General features: G+C 42.1%; 1 protein-coding gene across 2 annotated transcripts; it reads left to right on the forward strand.

Moving 5' to 3' along the window:
* Nucleotides 1–6,616: 6,616 nt before the first annotated feature.
* On the forward strand, nt 6,617–18,102 carry LOC141518971 (membrane-spanning 4-domains subfamily A member 6A-like). 2 transcript variants are annotated; one of them, XM_074231395.1, is made up of 8 exons: nt 6,617–6,897; nt 8,250–8,511; nt 9,172–9,334; nt 11,192–11,323; nt 13,670–13,726; nt 15,164–15,376; nt 17,231–17,332; nt 17,496–18,102. In XM_074231395.1, the coding sequence occupies exons 3-8, from the start codon at nt 9,188–9,190 to the stop codon at nt 17,589–17,591; spliced, it is 747 nt and encodes a 248-aa protein (XP_074087496.1). In that variant the 5' UTR covers nt 6,617–6,897; nt 8,250–8,511; nt 9,172–9,187; the 3' UTR covers nt 17,592–18,102. The 2 variants fall into 2 exon arrangements, with proteins under 2 accessions (XP_074087496.1, XP_074087495.1); XM_074231394.1 differs by lacking the exon at nt 8,250–8,511 and having other exon boundaries at nt 6,620–6,897.
* The last annotated feature ends 214 nt before the right edge of the window (nt 18,103–18,316 follow it).

Here is an 18,316-nt window from a genome sequence, read left to right on the forward strand (position 1 = left end):
CCACCTCAGTTTCCAGTTCTGCTGGAACTATATCTGCACATATGTATAAATTTCCCTTTTCTTTGATCTCTTTAAGTATAGATCTAGTAGTGGTGTTGCAGCCTCTCAATATGTTAGATAATTTCTTCCATGCTCTTCTAATTTGCTCATGATATTAACTTTTACATCTAAATCATGTATTCACTTTGAACTTATCTTAGTAAATATAGAGTGAGATATGGTTCTGTATATACTTTCTTCCAGGATACTTTCCAGTTTTTTCCAGTAGTTTTGGTCATATAATGAATTATTTCCCTATTAGCTGAGATCATTAGGTTTATCAAACACTGGGTTAACTGTGTTCATTTGCTTCCTACAATACTAGTTCTTTAACTCTTTTTTATTGATATTCTTATAATCTTGACCTTTTTTCCTCCAGATGAATTTTGTTCTTATTTTTTCTTGCTTTATAAAGTAAATATTTTATGTTTAATTGGTATGATCCTGAATAAGTAAATTGATTTAGGTAGCATTTTCATTTTTATTGCACTGACTCAGCTGTGAGCAATTAAATTTTGCCAATATGTCTTGGTAGATAGATTTCCACTTATTTTATACTGTCTGAAATTATTTTATTTTTTATTGAATTTTACAATTTCCCCTTATCTCACTTCCCTCCCCCCCCACTGAAGGCAGTCTGATAGTATTTACATTGTTTCCATGCTATACATTGATCAAAATTAAATGTATTGAGAAAAAAATCATATACTAAAAGAAAAAATAAAATATAAGAGATAGCAAAATTACATAATAAGTTAACTATTTTTAAAATTAAAGTTAATAACCTTTGGTCTTTGTTCAAATTCCACAATTCTTTCTTTGGATACAGACAGTATTCTCCTTCACAGATACCCTAAAATTGCCCCTGATTGTTACACTGATGAAATGAGCAAGTCATCAACCCCATGTTGCTGCTGGGGTATACAACGCTCTTCTGGTTCTGCTCATCTAGCTCAGCATCAGTTCATGCAAATCCTTCCAGGCTTCCCTGAATCCCCATCCCTCCTGGTTTCTAATACAATAATAGTGTTCCATAATATACATATACCACAATTTGTTCAGCCATTCCCAGCTTTGCCACTTGAAAGGAGTCTAATGCCATTCAAAACATTTTCTTCAGGTGAAACTTCAGTTAGGGACTGATTGACTACAACTTGAAGTAAACAGTCAATGGCTTCTGCATTGATTGATGATGGTCAGTTAAGAGTAATATGGAAGTGCTCAGTTCATCTCTCTAGGATGATGTCTCTAACATTGAGTCTTTCAGGTCTATTTGATCTTGTGTTGTCTATGAGTGTGTGCATGTTCCATGCACTGATGGTGAATGGAATCTTCTTTGAAGAAGTTTTTGTAGATTTTCTTGTGTCTTGCCCACACTGTGGGATCTCTACCTGCCACAGTAATCAGGCCAGAATTGGGTAAGGAAACAATTTTAGGGCACCTTTTCTAACCCCCTTCCTCACATCAGGATGTGAGCAGTATGATTTTTAAAAGGAATGCTCAGTCAGGGCTGCTGCTGAATCTCATTGCCACTTGCAGTGGAGAAATGATCCTATGATCTGGGCCTCCTATGTGCAGGGTTGAGACTACAGCTCCCAGTGTATCTGCACCTGCTGCTTCATCATATGTCTGTCACCAAGAGGACTTTGAGATAAGAATGGTAAAATGGCATGGGTAATGTCTTTTGATGTGTGTATAAATTGGATTTAAGTGAGGTAGAACTGCATAAGTTATCCACCTCACTCTATTCCAAAGTCATCATGCTCCAGTGTGGCAAAACAGAGTCAAGACAACTGGTGATGGCTCTAGATGCTGTGGATGCCCTTAGAGTCTTGAATGTCTAACCAAACCCTAAGAGTTCCACAGCACCTGCTTTAGCTGCCTACATGATCATTGTTCTCATCTGCCCATTCCACCAGTAGAAGACTTCACAAGCTTGGGGTGAACACTCCATAAAATTCACAGATGAGTTTGAGACTCCCTCAGTTACTCTCAACCCAGTTCAGCCTATCTGTGGAAAATATTTAATGGGGTGGACCACCATGCATGCCACAGTTTCTTGGAGCTACAGGTGAGAGTTAGGTGGTTCAGGTGGACACAAAAGGTGGAAAGTAGCCCTGAAAAGGTCTCAGCAGCACTCAAACTAGAGGTACTAGTTTTCCTTCAATACACCCTACATCCCATTGATGCACAGATCAGCAGGTAAATACAAGGAACTAAAATAAGCTACCATTACATTCTCCAAAATTGAAAGTTCTCTCTCTCTCTCTCTCTCTCTCTCTCTCTCTCTTTCTTTTTCTCTCTCCCTCCTCCCCATGCCCTCTCCCCCACACAGTGTTTTTGTAATCACTGTTGATTTTGTGATGTTTAAAAAAGTCATAGTTTCTGTGTAACTTAATCATTTTAATAATTAATAAGAGCAGAGCAGAAGATCATTAATAAAAGGATGGTCATTTGATCCTCTCAGATGCCCTTCAAAGAAATGTTCCTGAGGGATGTCTAATCAGCTCTTATATTAGTCAATCAAATGGGAAGTGGGCTACTTTGGGGGTTATATGACTTAGGTCACTCAAAGCCTGGTCAAAGAAATATCAATTTCCATATTATTAGTCTTGTTAATAAAGAGAATCAACATTTTCCCATGACCTATCTGAGCAAACCCAAAGAAAAGGAATACATCCATTAGCCTAAACTTAGAATTTCTTTTCCTATATGATTAGATTTTGGTCTTAGTAAATCTCTCAGAGATCCCACAATGATTGGTTTCTAGATGATGGTAAGGAAGTAGAAAAAAAGGAAAAACAAGCAAAGATTGACTAGACCACATTAGGAAAGCTAACTCTAAATAGAATAAACCACATTGTGATCAGAGGCTGGGGTTAGAAGCACGTGATTGAAAAGAAAAAAGAAACAGGAACCAGTGAACACCTGAGGCTGGCTAACAGCTCTCCCCATGTTGTTGGAAACAAGACTCTCCAAGGAGGAAGCATCTTGTGATATACCAAAAAAAAAAAAACCCCCCAAAAAAAACACATTGTGGACTTCCAGGGAATAAGATCAGCAAAATGGAGGACTGGATTTTTCCCCCACATCCAGCTAACTCCCTCCCCCTGCCAAAAATGAGAGAGAGAGAGAGAGAGAGAGAGAGAGAGAGAGAGAGAATAGAAAAAACTGTGCCAGATGTAGAACAACTGCAGCTGAATCCATAAGAGAAAACTTATACAATATAATACATTGTCTACATAATATAAACACAGTATAACAAAATGGCAATATGAATTAACACTGTAGTCAAAAAGTCACTAAGTATTTATTAAATTCATATTATGTGCTATGGCCTCTAGGGAACACTAGGAATACAAATATAAACAAAGAGATAGAACCTACCAATAAGGAATTTATATTCTAATGGAGTACAATAAGAGATCATAAAAGGGAGCTGAAATCTAAGGGTAGAGGGAGAAGGTTCCACACAGGAACAATGGAGAGTGAGAAGTGGATGTAGAGCTTGACTGACTCAGGCACTTCTTTAAATAGAAGTTTCCAGGAGTTCACCTACAGGTTGGCCACACAGGCAGAGAAAGAGTTTTCATAGAGAAGACTATGGGATAGAGGCAGCTCCTGGAGCATAGGAGAGAATTCCAGAGTCAAGAATTCCCCTGAAGCAGTCCCTATTAATCCACACCATTATAGGTGATCTGACCATGTACTGAATGCTATTTCCAAAATATTAATTTTTCTAGCCTATAATTCCTTCCAGACTTTTGCCTTCAGGCTAAGGTTTCTGGGAAACAAATTTAATGATAAATGTAGAACAATCAGAAAAGTATCTTTTCTCTAGTTAAAATCTTTGACTTCCCCATCCCCGAAAGAGATTGGCACAATGGTTTCCATCTAAAAGTAGCAGTCTCTTTTCCCATTCAGAATGGATTATGGAATTTTTCCTCCCTTCAGATACTTTAGGGAAATAAGTCAACAAGAAAGAAACTGAACAGGTTCAGCAAAAATTAAGTAGTTGTTATTCTATTTGATGGAGGAGAATGTAAATTCAAAATTGTATTTTCACATGGCGTGACATATTCCTTATTCAAGATTTCGATAAATATTACATTAGATCTTTTGTAGAGAGAGACACAAGGGCATGAGGAAGTATGCTAATATGCACATTTCTCTCTCTAAACTAGAAATGTTTATTTGATATTATACCAGAAAAGGTAGTTATAGCAATGACAAGAAAAAGAAATTAAAGAAATTAGAATAGGTAATGAGGGAAAAAATGGGAAATCAAAAATATCACTATTTTGCTGATGATAAGATGTTTTACTTAGAGAATCCTAGAGAATAAACTAAAAACCTGGGTAAAACAATGAACAAATTCAGCAAAACTGCAGAATGTAAAATAAATCCACATAAATCATCTGCATTTCGACATATTACCAACAAAATGGACCAGGAATAGATACATAAATTTCATTTAAAATAGCTGCAGACAATTGGCCAATATGACCAGAAAGGACAATGACCACCGTTGGAAGTGATGTGGGAAATATGGGACACTAATACATTGTTGGTGGAGCTGAGAACTTACCCAATCTTTCTGGAGAGCAATTTGGAATTACACCCAAAGGTCAACAAAAATGTGCATACCCTTTAATCCAGAAATACCACTACTGGGTCTATACTCTGAAAAGATCATGCAAAAGGGTAAAACATCACTTGTACAAAAATATTCATAGCAACTATGTTCATAGTGGCAAAGAACTGGAAATTGAGTGAATGTCCGTGCTGATTCTATTCCAGCTAAGATCTACAAGATGGGCGGATCATTTCTCATCCAAAAGCTGGCTGAAATTTTCCAGGTTATATGGCATGAAGAGATTATTCCCCGAGAATTCAAGGATGCTTCCATCGTCCAGCTCTATAAAGGTAAAGGGAATAAATTATCCTGTGACAATCACAGGGATATTTTTCTTTTAGTCATTCCTGGAGGATTCTTGCCAGACTCCTCAATAGTTTGATCCTTCACCTGGAAGATGGTTATCTCCCTGAGAGCCAGTGTGGCTTCAGAAAGGATGGAGGAACAGTTGATATGGTGTTTGCTGTCCAACAACCCCAGGAAAAATGCCAGGAGTAGATCTGACCAAGGCCTTTGATTCCATCAATCATGAGGGCTTATGGAAAATTATGTCAAAATTTGGTTGCCCAGAGAAGTTCATCAGTATTGTCTGTCAGTCTCATGACCACATACTTACCCGGGTTTTGGAAAGTGGACAATTCTCTTGAGATTTCCCAGTCATGAATGGAGTGAAACAAGAACGCATCCTTGCTCCCATGCTTTTTAGCATGATTTTTTCAGTCATAATATCAGACACTTTCACTGAGGATGAACATGGCATCAAGGTCCTTTGCTATGTGACTTCAGATCCCTTGCCATTCTTCCTGTTCACTTTCTTCTGTTGGCATCCTATAGGTATGAGCAGGGCTATGCTAGAGCCAGCATATTTGGGATAAATTTGGGGTATGAACAGTTATGCCTCTGGCATTGACAAACACTACAAATTAGGGCTGAATTTCTAGTTTTGTGGACTGTCTAAACTTAAGAAAGTGATGAAGAAAATGCTGGTAATGCTAGTTAAACTTAAACATGGCTCCTGTGTAGATTTCTCTACTCTTTTGGAATTGGTTGTTAAATATTTACCTGTATTCCCTTGTGTATAAGTCTCTTTGGGGGCCATTTCAATCTGAAGCAGCTTCTTTTCCAAGGAGTGATAACAGGGAGAGGGTTATTAGGGGAGGGGTCAGCCAGGAATGACCAGAGGGACAGGAGATGAGCAGTTCTGATAACTGATTCTCTCTGCTGAGGAGTTCCAAGGCAGATATTTTTTCTGATTTCTTCCTAATTTATGTATCCAGGACATCTCAAAACTCATGAAACTGGGGGAATCTGACTTTCTGGGAATTGAAGCAGAGACAGATAATACACCTATAAACATTCTAGAATGTAAGGTCAAAGATTAGGAAATCATGGTTGAAGCATCAGCTTAAAGAAGATGGTATCAGGGTTGGCTAGGTGGTGCAGTGGATAGAGCACTGGCCCTGGAGTCAAGAGGACCTGAGTTCAAATCTGTCCTCATACACTTAATATTTACCTGGCTGTGTGGCCTTGGACAAGGCACTTTTTGCCTTGCAAAAGCCTAAAAACAAGAAGATGGTATCAGAACAAGGTATTTGGATATTTGGACCATGACTGAAAAAAATGAAAAATAAAATGCACTTAACAAAGCCCAGTTAAAAAAAAAGTGCTGTAATTTTCTTCAAATTTAGCCAAAATGGAAAGAAAAACTGCTCACCAATTAATCAATCAAAGAGGCATTTATGAAGCACCTGATATCTATGTAGACACTGTTCTAGAGCCTGGAGATCCAAATCAAAGTCCCAGTCATGGAGTGAGACAAAGGAGAGAAATGAGGGTTCAATCTTTCAGCAGAGAGGTCCAATTGCCTCCAGTTTGCCTAAAACTGATTGCAAGAAAAGGGAGGGAGTATCTTCTGGTGATCTCATCCAAGGGATGAAAGTCACTGTTTGTTCTTTGAGGGGTTTATCAACATTCAGTGCTGTTCAGAAGAAGGAAGCATGTACCCTTTACATAAATCAGCTTTTTCTGCTGCAAGCATCACATCCTGTGTGAGTGTAAATACCAGATAGAGGAAGGGACAGGAAAGCCTCCAAGGATTCATTACTGAGGACTTGTACACCCAGAGGGAGGCCCCATCTCCGGACCCCAGATCTCCCCAGCAGAGGGAAACCATCCTAACCTACTAACAGACATCTCTGCAGAAACTCAGCAAGAAGGGGCAGGTAGGTGTCATGGATCCTCTTTCCTTGATTGAATCCCTCATTGTGATTCTAGGGAATCGTAGGAACATGGATTTTAAGGTAGAACAGATTCTAGAGGCCATGGATGGGGAAACTGAGGCTCAGAGAGGTTAACTAACTTGGCCAAAGTCACACAGGTAGTGAATGAATTGGGATTTGAATCAAAGATCTCTGATGTAAATCCAGACTTCTGTTCACTGCCCTACCCTACCTGTCCCATTCCAACTTTGGTTATAGTATTATAGGGAAATGGTAAGGTGATGGGAGTACATATGACAGTAGGTCATAGTAATAGATGACATGTATTGAGAGTCTTAGATTTTCAAATCATTTCATTCCATTCTTGCAGCAACTCTATAAGCTGGGTTTTATTAGTAATATGAGCCCTCTTTTACAGATGAGAAAACTATCTGGAAGAGCCATAATCAAGGGCAGGAGAAGTTTCAAAAAAACCCCAAAACAACAAAATAGATTGTCATGCTTGTGAGATTAGGAAAGCAAAGGGATCTACAGTGGTTCAGCCCAAACAAGTGTCCAGATAGAGATTTAGGCCAGCCATTGCTGAAATAGCATTGTTCAGCATTATCATTGCCACACCTTCAGCTTTTCATAATGGATTCTGTAAAACCTCAACATGCAGTCTCAGAATCTTCTCACCAGAGTTGTGGGGTACTGGGCCATGGATAAAGTTTCCTAGCTGGGCAAGAGCAGATGGAGAATGTCAGAGTTGAAGGGGACTTAGACCATAGAACACAGAACCAGAAAGAGGGTATTTGGAGGGCAGTGTGGTTTAGTGGGAAAGAACTCTGGACTCAAAGAGCTCTGGATACAAGGATGAATTCAAGTCTCAGCCCATCAATTTCTTTCCTCTGTGACATCAAACAAGTCCCTTAACTTCTGTAACACTTAGTTTCCTCATCTGTAAACTGAGAGAGCTGACCTGAATGTTGATCCCTGGGTTCCCTTCCTGCTATCAATTCATAATCCAGTGTCTTTGGAGAATATCTACAAGTGCTTTACCCTTTTTTAGGTTTTTTTTTTTGCAAGGCAATGGGGTTATGTGACTTGCCCAAGGCCACACAGCTAGGTAATTATTAAGTGTCTGAGGCTGGATTTCAACCCAGGCACTCCTGCCTCCAGGGCCAGTGCTCTATCCATTGCACTACCTAGCCGCCCCATGTACCACCTAGCGGCCCCATGCTTTAACCCTTTGTATGGTAATCTGATAGTTAAATCCCCTCTGACGACTTCCAAGCCAAGCATGATGAAATGGAAAGGTCATTGGCTCTGGATTCAGAGATTCTGACTTTGAATCTCACTTCTGATTTCAACAGTCTATGTGGTCTTGGGCAACTTGGCCTCAACTTACCCATCTGTAAAACTGGAGGGATCAGTTGAACTGCCTTGAGGTTCCCAAGACCTCAGTCTACTTATCTAAAACACAAGAGGATTCACTTAAATGCAGCAGAGAGGTGAAGAAAGGACTGAAAAAGAGGTCTGACAATTCGGAGATCATCATCATTTTCATCCAGAGGGCACATATAATGTCAGACCCTTTTTGGAATACTTTACAAATATCTTCTCATTTGGTCACAGGTAATTGGAGACAACAGTTTCTTTTGAATGATGAGCTCAGAAGCTAGATTTTAAAGTTTTGGAGTAGTGAGAGGATCAATAGAAGAGACAATGAGCAAAGAGAAGGTTTTCCAGGATCCATCTATTTGTCTATACACGAAAAGACACATATATCTTGAGATCATAAGAAAGTCTAGTGGATTTTTTGTTTTAAGACTCAAGTTGACTATAAGTCTCTAACCAAGTCACAACCTTTGTCTGCCTCATTTTCCTCATCTGTAAAGTGGGAATAATAATGGCATCAACCTTCCAGGGTTGTGATTAGCTCAACTATCAAAAGACATTATTATTTGTAGAACACTCTGCAAATCTTCAGTTGCTTGCCTTGTTTGGTAAATAGGTGAGAAGGGACAGGATTAAGGATGCTTATCTACTGGGGAGATGGGAAAGAGGGATTAAGGGCACATGTGGAGGGTGGGCCTGACAAGGAGAAGGGCCATTCTTTGTCAAAGAGAAGGTTCCATGGCAGGTTCCATGCTTACCTCCACTCTCTTCTCCCACTTTCCAAATGACAAGTTCTCCCAGATTCCCCTGGGAGAATGCCAGATGGGAAGCCCGAGGCTCATGTAGTAGTCTGGACCCCCCCCCCCCCCCCGCCCCGCCCCTTGCTATCTCTTCCAGCACCAGGTGAGACAACATGACTTCCCAAGCTGTACCTTCTGGCATGTTCATGATTGTAACCCCCAATGGAATCAGTATCCCCCAGATGGAACAGCCTGCATCTAACTCTGAAGCAAACAACAACCTTGGAAAAAGGCTTAAAGAGGAGTCCAAAGCTCTTGGGGTAAGTTCCCCTTCTTTTAAAGAGAGTCTGGGAGAAGCCAACCACATCTCAAGTTTTTATTCTACCATAGGCTTGGAGATCCTTTAGCTGAGCTCCAGGAACAACTGGTAGATTTGGGGGTGAGGGGAGAGGAGGAGGAACCTTTAGCCTGTGCTTCTCAGACCTAGGGAACTGAAAATTGTGACAGCTTTGCAGGTATTGGGGCAGCATTTCAGAGAAAGGCCCAACTTCCTCATCCAGGCCCCTTGCAGAAAAAGAATTTCAGGAAAAGTTATACAATCTTTCCTTCCTCACTATCACACCCACTGGTTATGAAAGCCCTTCCAACTCCTTTCATGAGGATATGTGACTGGAGACCTCACCATATTAGAAAACAGAAGGGAGGCACATCTTACAATGCATGATTGTTTTCCACTTCCCCATTGTGTATCTCTTTCATCTGGGATAGTGCTTGAACAAGGGGGAGATGAAGAGCCATGACCTTGGATGTAGGTGGCCCAAGGAACTGAGCCCTGTTGCCCAGATGCGGTCTGACCAGAAATGACTACAATGGAAACACAATCTTGCAGTCCTGGAAGCCAAGGCTCTTTTAATACACAGTGTCTAAGGATCAAGGAGATGGAAGGAGGGTGCCCTAGAACAGCTCTGATGACTTGTGCCTACTGATTGTTCTATTTTAAGTGCACCTGCAATATTGCCAAACATTACAAATGAAAATTTGTTCTTTTTGTATTATTGATTTTCTAGATTTAGGAAAGTGATGGAAAAAATATTAAAAAGGTCATTTAAACTTCAGAGTGTCTTCCATATACACTTTTCTGCCCTGGAGGGTTGGTTGTTAAACGGTTACTAGCATATCTTTGGATTTCAGCCCTGATCTCTGCCTTGGCCAGACCAAAGCTAAGGTCTTATTGTCAGTTCAGAGTGACACATTTTGGGAAGGACATTGATAAGTTGGAGCCTAAACTCTTGATAGAAATGTTGATATTTCTTGAGAACACCTGTAATAGCTACTGATAAGTTATCTGAAAGGATGTGAAAAGGGGGTTAGTCTTGTTTGGTTTGACCTCAGTGGGCATTAAAAAAGAAGATGGGGAGAAGCAGCAAAAGGATCAATTTAAATATGGTTTGTTCGGGAGCTATAAAGGTCCAAAGTGAGGGGAAGTCTTAGTTGAGGATTGGTTGACCTCTTGAACAGTGGGTGTCATGAGGAATCTTTTATTTTCACTGAAGGGTGAATTGAACTAGACTGCCACTGAAGGCCTTTCCTGCCTGAGATTCTGTGTGTTTGGCAATTTTTGTCCCATTCAGTCAGACAAAAATATTTGGGCAAAATGGTGATCATGGCTGCAGAAGGTATCTGCTTTCAGGTAGCAGATACATTGGGGGCTTTGTAGAAGGTTGGTGAATGAGCATGGGAATTGTTATCAGAGCAGAATTGAGCTGTGGCTTCAGATGGATCACCTCTCGGGCATCAGGAAGGACTTTAGGGAGTGGGCCACCCTGGAGGGCAGGCCATCCAGCATGGTATCTTGGATCCCCTGTTTTAATCAAACTTTGTCAAGGTTGGGACTTCCAAACTATTTTTGTCAGGAACCCCTGGTATATAGTGTAGTGAAACTTGAGAATTCCTCAGAATCCTGTTTTTAGATTCAAAAAATAAAAGACATAGAATTACAAAGGAAACTAATTAAATTGAAATGTAATTTAAATAATACTACTTTTTTAAAATTCATGTTAAGAATCTTAGTCATTGTGTTGACTTATTGGGGGTTTCCGGGTGAGATTCTCTCTGTCCCTTGAGAAGAAAAATGAATCTGTCCAAAAAACTTTCCATTTATTTTTCTTTCTGTTCAGACCATCCAGATCTTGACTGGCTTGATGATTTTGAGTGTGGGGATCATTTTGGCGTGCTTGCACAATGAATCCTTCCAGCCTTCCTATTCTAAAATCGTTAAGTCTGGCTACCCATTTATAGGCAGCGTGTCGGTAAGTAGTAGCTTCTCCAGGATTTCCTCCAGGTGACTCATTTAAGAGGAAGGCAAGCCTTGAGGATACCTTTCTCTCTGTCCAACTGTTTCCCTAACATATTGGGACTTTTCAGGAGGCACTGGGGGACTGAGTCTCATTCTATATCTTAAAGACTTTGGGGGAGGAGAACACCTGACAGAAGGTGACCTACTAACTTGATTTATAGAATCTTTAAAATTTAATTATTTTATTTTCAGTTCCAAATTTTTTCCTTCCCTTCACTCTCTCCCCTAGTCATTAAGAAGATATATTTTATTTCAAAATTTGTTAAAGTCAGGGGAACCAATATGGTTCTAGAAAATCTGCTCATTTTTTGATAAGAAAGTATACCTAAGTCCGGCAACTCTTTCTGTATTCTGATGTTCAGGTCTATTCATTTCCTTTTATTATCCAATTGTGTCTGACTTTCCATGGTCCTATTTGGGGTTTTCTTGGCAGAGATACCAGATTGGTTTCCTTTTTCCTTCTACAGTTGATTAAACAAAGACAAACAGAGTTAAGTGACATGCCCAGGGTCACATAGTGAGGGAGCATCTGAGGCCATATTTGAACTCATGAAGATGAGTCTTCCTGATTCTAAGCTCAGCCCTCTAGTTTCTCTTTGTCCCCTGCCCTGTATCTTAGACCTGGACTTCAGTAACTGCCTCACGACGGTCTGGTTGAAGCTATTTTTATCCAGACCACTCTACTGCTGCTCAACCTCTAGGGGTTCCCTACTGCTCCCTTTATTAATTCCTGCCCAGCTTCTCATGTGATCTTCAGGGGTCCCTGCTTTGGCTGCCTGGTTTCTTTTCTTGCTGCCTTTCAACTCAAATCTGTGTAACATATATTCATGGCCTATTTCCTGTATGTGGGCCCCCAGACTAGACCTATTTACTATATGTGGGCCCCCAGGCTAGATTCCAGGAATGGGAAAGGTGACAAAAAAGGACATTCTTTATTTTCCTGAGGCTTGGGGGTTCCTGAGGGTCTGTGGCACCTGAACAAGTATGCCCCAAGGTGACCCAGGTCACAGAAGAAGAGGGAGCCAGGGGAGAGGGGCTGGAGGCTGGTCCTTCCTGCTGTGGGCATCGGGAAGGACTTTAGGGAGTCGGCTACCCTGGAGGGAAGGCCATCCAGCCCTGGGAGTAGAGTCTGGGCCCCAAAGGATGACTTAATTTGGTTAGAGGGGGGAGTGAGCAATGAGACTGTCTCAGGATCTGAGACTAGAGCTATGGGATAGGGGGACTGGAGCTGAGTCCTGGAGGCTCTCCCATTTATCCCAAATAAAACAGGTGGTCACTGGCTATGGGAAGATCTGAACCCAGGCCCTTTGACTCTAAACTCAACCCTCCTCCTCCTGAGCCATATTGCTTCAGAGGAAGGTGAACAAGACTGGAAAGGTAGGTTGGCACCAGATTGGGTTGGTTAAATGTTCTAAACTGAGGAGTGTGCACAGAGCAAGGGTTACTAACCCGATAATTGCTTTTCACGAACTGGGTTCCTGGTTCACCCTTTCACGCATTCGAAAACTAGAATTCAGAGCAGACAATGTTTCAGCAGACATTACCCAAGGGGTCCATGTTCCAGAAAAGACAGAAGATCTGCCCTGCAAGTAATGGGGAGTCATTCAAAGTTTATTAGCAGAAGATGAACCCTTCTCAGTCCTCTGTCCTAGGAAGACATCTTGGCTGTGCAGAAGGGGTTTTGTGGAGGTCTGAGGCTAGATACAGGAAGGGTGATGAGGGCCCAAGTTCCCTACTCCCTTCTGCCTCATGGGTTTTCCTGTGGCTCCCTTGTCTTGGTCAGACTCTTCTGCCCCATGTGGGCCATTCCCTTCAGGACTCAGCATGTTCGCCCCATTGCTTCCTATTCACCCCACCTCTCCCCATACTCACTTTTTTAAATCGTGGGCAAAGCCCTCCTTGTCCATAAGGTGCCCACTTTTAAGCCCTGAACACAATCCAAGCTTTTCCCTTCCAAACCCCTTCTGGTTACTAGGATGGTGCATAGCTCTGACTGGAGCTTTCTCTTTTCCCTTCTGTTGGGAGGCAAGGCTGACTCAAGCCAAGTCTGGCCTCACTGAAGCATGAATTGAGCTAGAAGGCCACTGAAGGCCTTTTCTACCTGAGTTTCTGTGTATTTGGCAATTTTTGTCCCATTCAGTCAGACAAAAGTATTTGGACAAAATGATGATCACGGCTGCAGAAGGTATCTGCTTTCAGGCAGCAGATAAATTTGTAGAAAATTGTGTCCCCTTAGCAAATGGGAGCATCCCTGGCCAAGTGACCCCTTGGAACTGACCTTTTCTGTTCTCCTTTACAGTTTATCATTTCTGGCTCACTCTCTATAGCATCAGAAAGGGAAAAGACGAAATCCTTGGTGAGTATCATAGGTATCTGAGGACAGGGAGAGCCAGCTACTAGTCCCATCAGCCTCGCACAGCAAGGCAAGTCTTCCAGGCATGGAGTGGTGCACTTAGCTTGGGCATGGCCATTTCCCTCCACTTCTGGGTTCCAGCTTCTTCATCTATAAAATGAGAGGCCAGAAACTCAATGATTCCTTGGCTTTAGAACTTAGTACAGAAAGAGGCCATCATTCCTGAAGGTAACACAGGAACATATTGGTCTAGAAAACCCAAGGGTTTTCTCGTCCTCTCTCCTTCCAATGCACAGACAGCCCTTCATGGAGCACTTTGGACCTCAGTACCTTGGTCTTCTGAGGCAAGTCCCAAGAGCCACCCTTGAGGCAAGGTCTTTTCAGGATTTCCAACAAGTGGAGAGAAACCACACTAGGACAGAGAATGACCTGGTTATTCTCTCTCCCTTCTTTTGGGAAGAGGCTCCTGGGAAAGGGTAGGAGAGGGGTTTTGAGCTAGGCAGGAGAAATGGAGGAGTCAGAAGCAGGGGACTTGGAAAGAAGAAGATTTATCTAGTTGAAAGAAAGAATTTCTTAATAATTAAAGCTGTCCCAAAATAGAATGGACTGCATTGGAAAGGAAAGAATGTTAACAGTGTATGATAAATAACTAGTTAGATGTGTTGAGAGAGAAGACTTCTCAGCCTAGATGGTCAGACAAATGGTCTTGTTCTGAGGACCTGTGCTTCTGGGAGATTCCTGGGGCCCACTTGGGTGAAAGCCAAAGTTCTCAAACTTAGGGTCCTTGTGCCCCACACAGCTAGAATCAGATTAAGACAAAATTGGAGGGGTGGCTAGGTGGCATAGTGGATAAAGCACCGGCCTTGGAGTCAGGAGTACCTGGGTTCAAATCTAGTCTCAGACACTTAATAATTACCTAGCTGTGTGGCCTTGGGCAAGCCACTTAACCTCATTTGCCTTGCAAAAACCTAAAAAAAAAACAAGACAAAATTGGGAAATGTTTAACAAAATATCTAGTGACAAAACACAGATAATGTTAATTTGTATTTTTCAAGGTCAATTCGTTTCTTCTATGTGAATTTGTCTCCCCAACCCAGAGGACATGGTGGGGCATAGTAGGACCATACTAGACTTCAGAAGGAGGTGAAAGAGGAGAAGAGGAAGAAAAGGAGGAGAAGAAAGAGGAGGAGAAGGAGGAGGGGAGAGACAGAGACAGAGAGAGATAGAGACACAGAGAGAGAGACAGACAGACAGAGTCAGACAGACAGAGACACAGATAGTAACATTTGAGGAGGCACCATCCCTTTCCCCCTCTCTCCTCTTCAGGGTGAGGGAGAGATTTGAGGGTTTCCAGGGTGTGTTCCAGCTGTGAGCTCAGGCTGCCATCTCTCTGCCATCTTCCTGGCTCCCAGGTGGGTCACTCAGGACTTTCTCCTTCAGAATCGTGCCAGCCTGGCTGCAAACATGATCAGTGGTGTTGAGGCCACAGCTGGGATCCTCTTGTTTTCAGTCGTCCTGCCTGAGCTGCACAAGGATCTAGCTCATTGCATTGAACAAATCAACCATTTAAACCAAGAAAGACAAGACTATGATCTTTACCACCATCACTACCTCAGTGACTGGCCATGCCAAATAGCCAGCTCTGCCCTCACTGTAAGTATTTTCGGATCCAGTGTCCAATTTTCTCAGTGATTGTTTTTTCTATTTCTGGAATTCTTGTTGATGACAAGAGGTGCTACCAATGCTGGGGAGACCCCTAGTCTGGTAGATTCTGAGGAAAGTTCAAAGGTTTACAAAGAGGGAAGAAAGAAAGAAAGCCCTGGAGTTGGGAAATCTTATAATCAAAAGAGCCATTCTATGGGGAGGCAGGTCTGGCATATGGAATAGACTAGGCTCTGAGATCTCCTCCTTTCCAGGCCTTGGGTTAGGACTGAGGAACTAGATCCTCAGAGAACATAGAAAGTTGGGCTTAGGGGTGTGAGAAGGGAAGGGATGAAGGGAAGAGGCTGGGAGAGGGGAAGGGAGGAGGAGAGAGTCACTCCAGTCCTCATTGTCCCCAGCAATTCTCAATGATAAGTCACTGTCCTGGCTTGACAAACCCTTCATGTTAGCCCCTCCCCCAGTCTAATGGAGGTTCCATAAGTCCATTCATCCCCTCTTATAGGTTTGGCTCCTTGAGAGCTCTTCACTTTCCTTAGTACCCATTCTCTGAAGCATATTGGAGGGGCATTCATTGGTTCCCAAGCCAATATTCCATTGCACACCACCTCAGTTTACCAGTGAATTTTCATGGTTGAGAGCCCCTGATTCCTCAGACCAAACATTTCAAAGCATGGTTGGGAGCAGCCATATAAGCTGTTTCCTTTGGAAACACTGCCCACCTTCCATTCAATCTCTTAGACTAAGTACCTCAAAGTGGACTGCTACCTTGGGTTCTAGTAGTAACCTATGGGTAGTTAATTCTAATAATACACATGGTCGAGGCCCCCAGTTTGCTTCCTATTAACTGCCAATCAGGAGACATCCTATTATATCCACTCAAAGGCATTTATTCAAATAACACAGCAAGGATGATAGTTCCAAAATATTTCCTTCATTAGTGTAGGAGATACTCTCCCACAAATATACATAGTGTCAGTGGGGAAAGTGGGAAAAAATTTAGAGTACACTGTGACCTTGGCCTGGATAGACATATGAAGGGCCTGGAAAGACTTTCTCTCTCTATAGCTTTTCTCAAACCTACCTGAACAATGTGATGGAAGGAGGAGAGAAATATTCCCTCCAACTGGAAACCCACATTCAGCCTCCAGCTGGCAATGGTGGATGGGACTCACCCCAGCATCATATGGTAGATGCAACTAGGTGCAATGAAAGTGGGAGGGTGGGAAGAGAGAGAAAAACATTCTCAGAAGCCTCCCTACACAGCTATTCCAAATCTGAATAGCCTTAAGGAACTTAAAATTTCCCTTAGATAAGACTAATTTGTTTTCTTCACCTTAATCAGAAGAAAAATTATAGGTCAAAAAAGGGTTCAGTTTCAGATGCATTCTGTATAGGTCATTTGATGTTTCATTAACTTCTGGGATTGCATTCTGGGCCTTCTGTGAATACATCCACTGAGGGACGAAAATCTTCTGCCATACTGTATTTTGTTTGTTCAGCATTATAGAGAAGCCCAAAGAAGTCATTTGGGCCCCAAAGTCAACTGATTCCATGGAAATGATCAGCATATAGTCCCTGTTTCTAAGGGGCCCACTTTTCCAAGACTGTGTCTGTTAGGAAAGTGAATATAATTGTGAATAACTCAAGGCCTTGGTTATGCCAACCTGAAGGAAAATGAATGGCAGATAAGGATTCACTGGGGCCTCTGTTTTGCTCCCTGGAAGTCCATGATTCTTGGGTGAATGCTCCATGGATTTTGTCATTAAGGTCATTGCCCAAAGGAACCCAAAATTCCTTGTCTCAGGAAAGGCCAAGACCCCAAAACCATCCTTCCTGTGTTCACAGGGAACACTGTCTGTGATGTTGATCTTCAGTGGCCTGGAGTTATGCAGTGCCGTGTTTGTGGCCCTCTTTGAATGGAGGAGACTGTCAGGGGACTCTGGTGGGGTGAGTGCCTTTCCCACCACGCCAAGCAGGGATTCTTTGGGAGAGGCCAGATGGTGGGTGGTGACAAGGGAACATCTTTGCTGAAGTAGACAGCCCTCATAAGGTCCTGGAGGGTTGGAGGCAGAGGGACATGTCTGACCAAGTTCCTTTTACCTCTTTCCAGAGTGTCCTATTCCTACCACATGGTCGCCATATCAATTCCAGCTTCAGGACACCATTTTCTGAGTCAAACTATGAGGAACTGGAGCCCTCTGTTTAGAAGATGAGGTGGGCTTCCTTTTGCGGGTTTTAGACATCACCATCCCATTAGAGAGTCAATGTGATCCAAGGTTCTGCAAGTTCCAGATTCAGATGGAGAGGCAGAAAATGTTTGTTCCTTTCAAAGTAAACATTTCTTCTACATGGGTCATGAATTTCCTATGTTCGTCCTTGGCTCAGCCTAATGGAGGGTTACTGAGAAAAATCATCTCTAAGGAGCATTTACCCCTCCACCCCACCCCTCGCTATCATTGGGTGACCTGATGATGGTTGGGGGGGGGTGAATGCTGATGCTATTTCTGGTGAAATAGAGTCAATTATTTCTTTGTTACATTCAACTCTTACTGAATTTTAGACTTGGGCTAGAGAGCTAAGACCCCAGTCTCTCTCCAGGTGGTGATGTTTCCCACATTCACTTTGCTTGTTTATATGCAAAGGACATGAGATTTTGGGTTAAATCAGGGGAATGCTGGTGCAATTTGCTTACTAATAAATTCTTTTTTTATATTCTAAGACTTGTTTTTTGCATTGCTTCTCAATTGTGTTTTTAAAGGAATAGGAAACCTCAAGGGAGATATGATAGGAGAGTGCTTAGAAACCAGAAATTAGAGCCAGGGCCTATCTCTGGAAGAGAAAGAGGCACATCCTTCCTTACTTCAAAATAAGGAAGGGCAGGGATCTACATTCAACATTTACATTGCTCCTCTTGGCCCTCCCTCTTCCCTT

The sequence above is a fragment of the Macrotis lagotis genome, chromosome 3 (assembly GCF_037893015.1).
Source record: "Macrotis lagotis isolate mMagLag1 chromosome 3, bilby.v1.9.chrom.fasta, whole genome shotgun sequence".
Classification (NCBI taxonomy): Eukaryota; Metazoa; Chordata; class Mammalia; order Peramelemorphia; family Peramelidae; genus Macrotis; species Macrotis lagotis.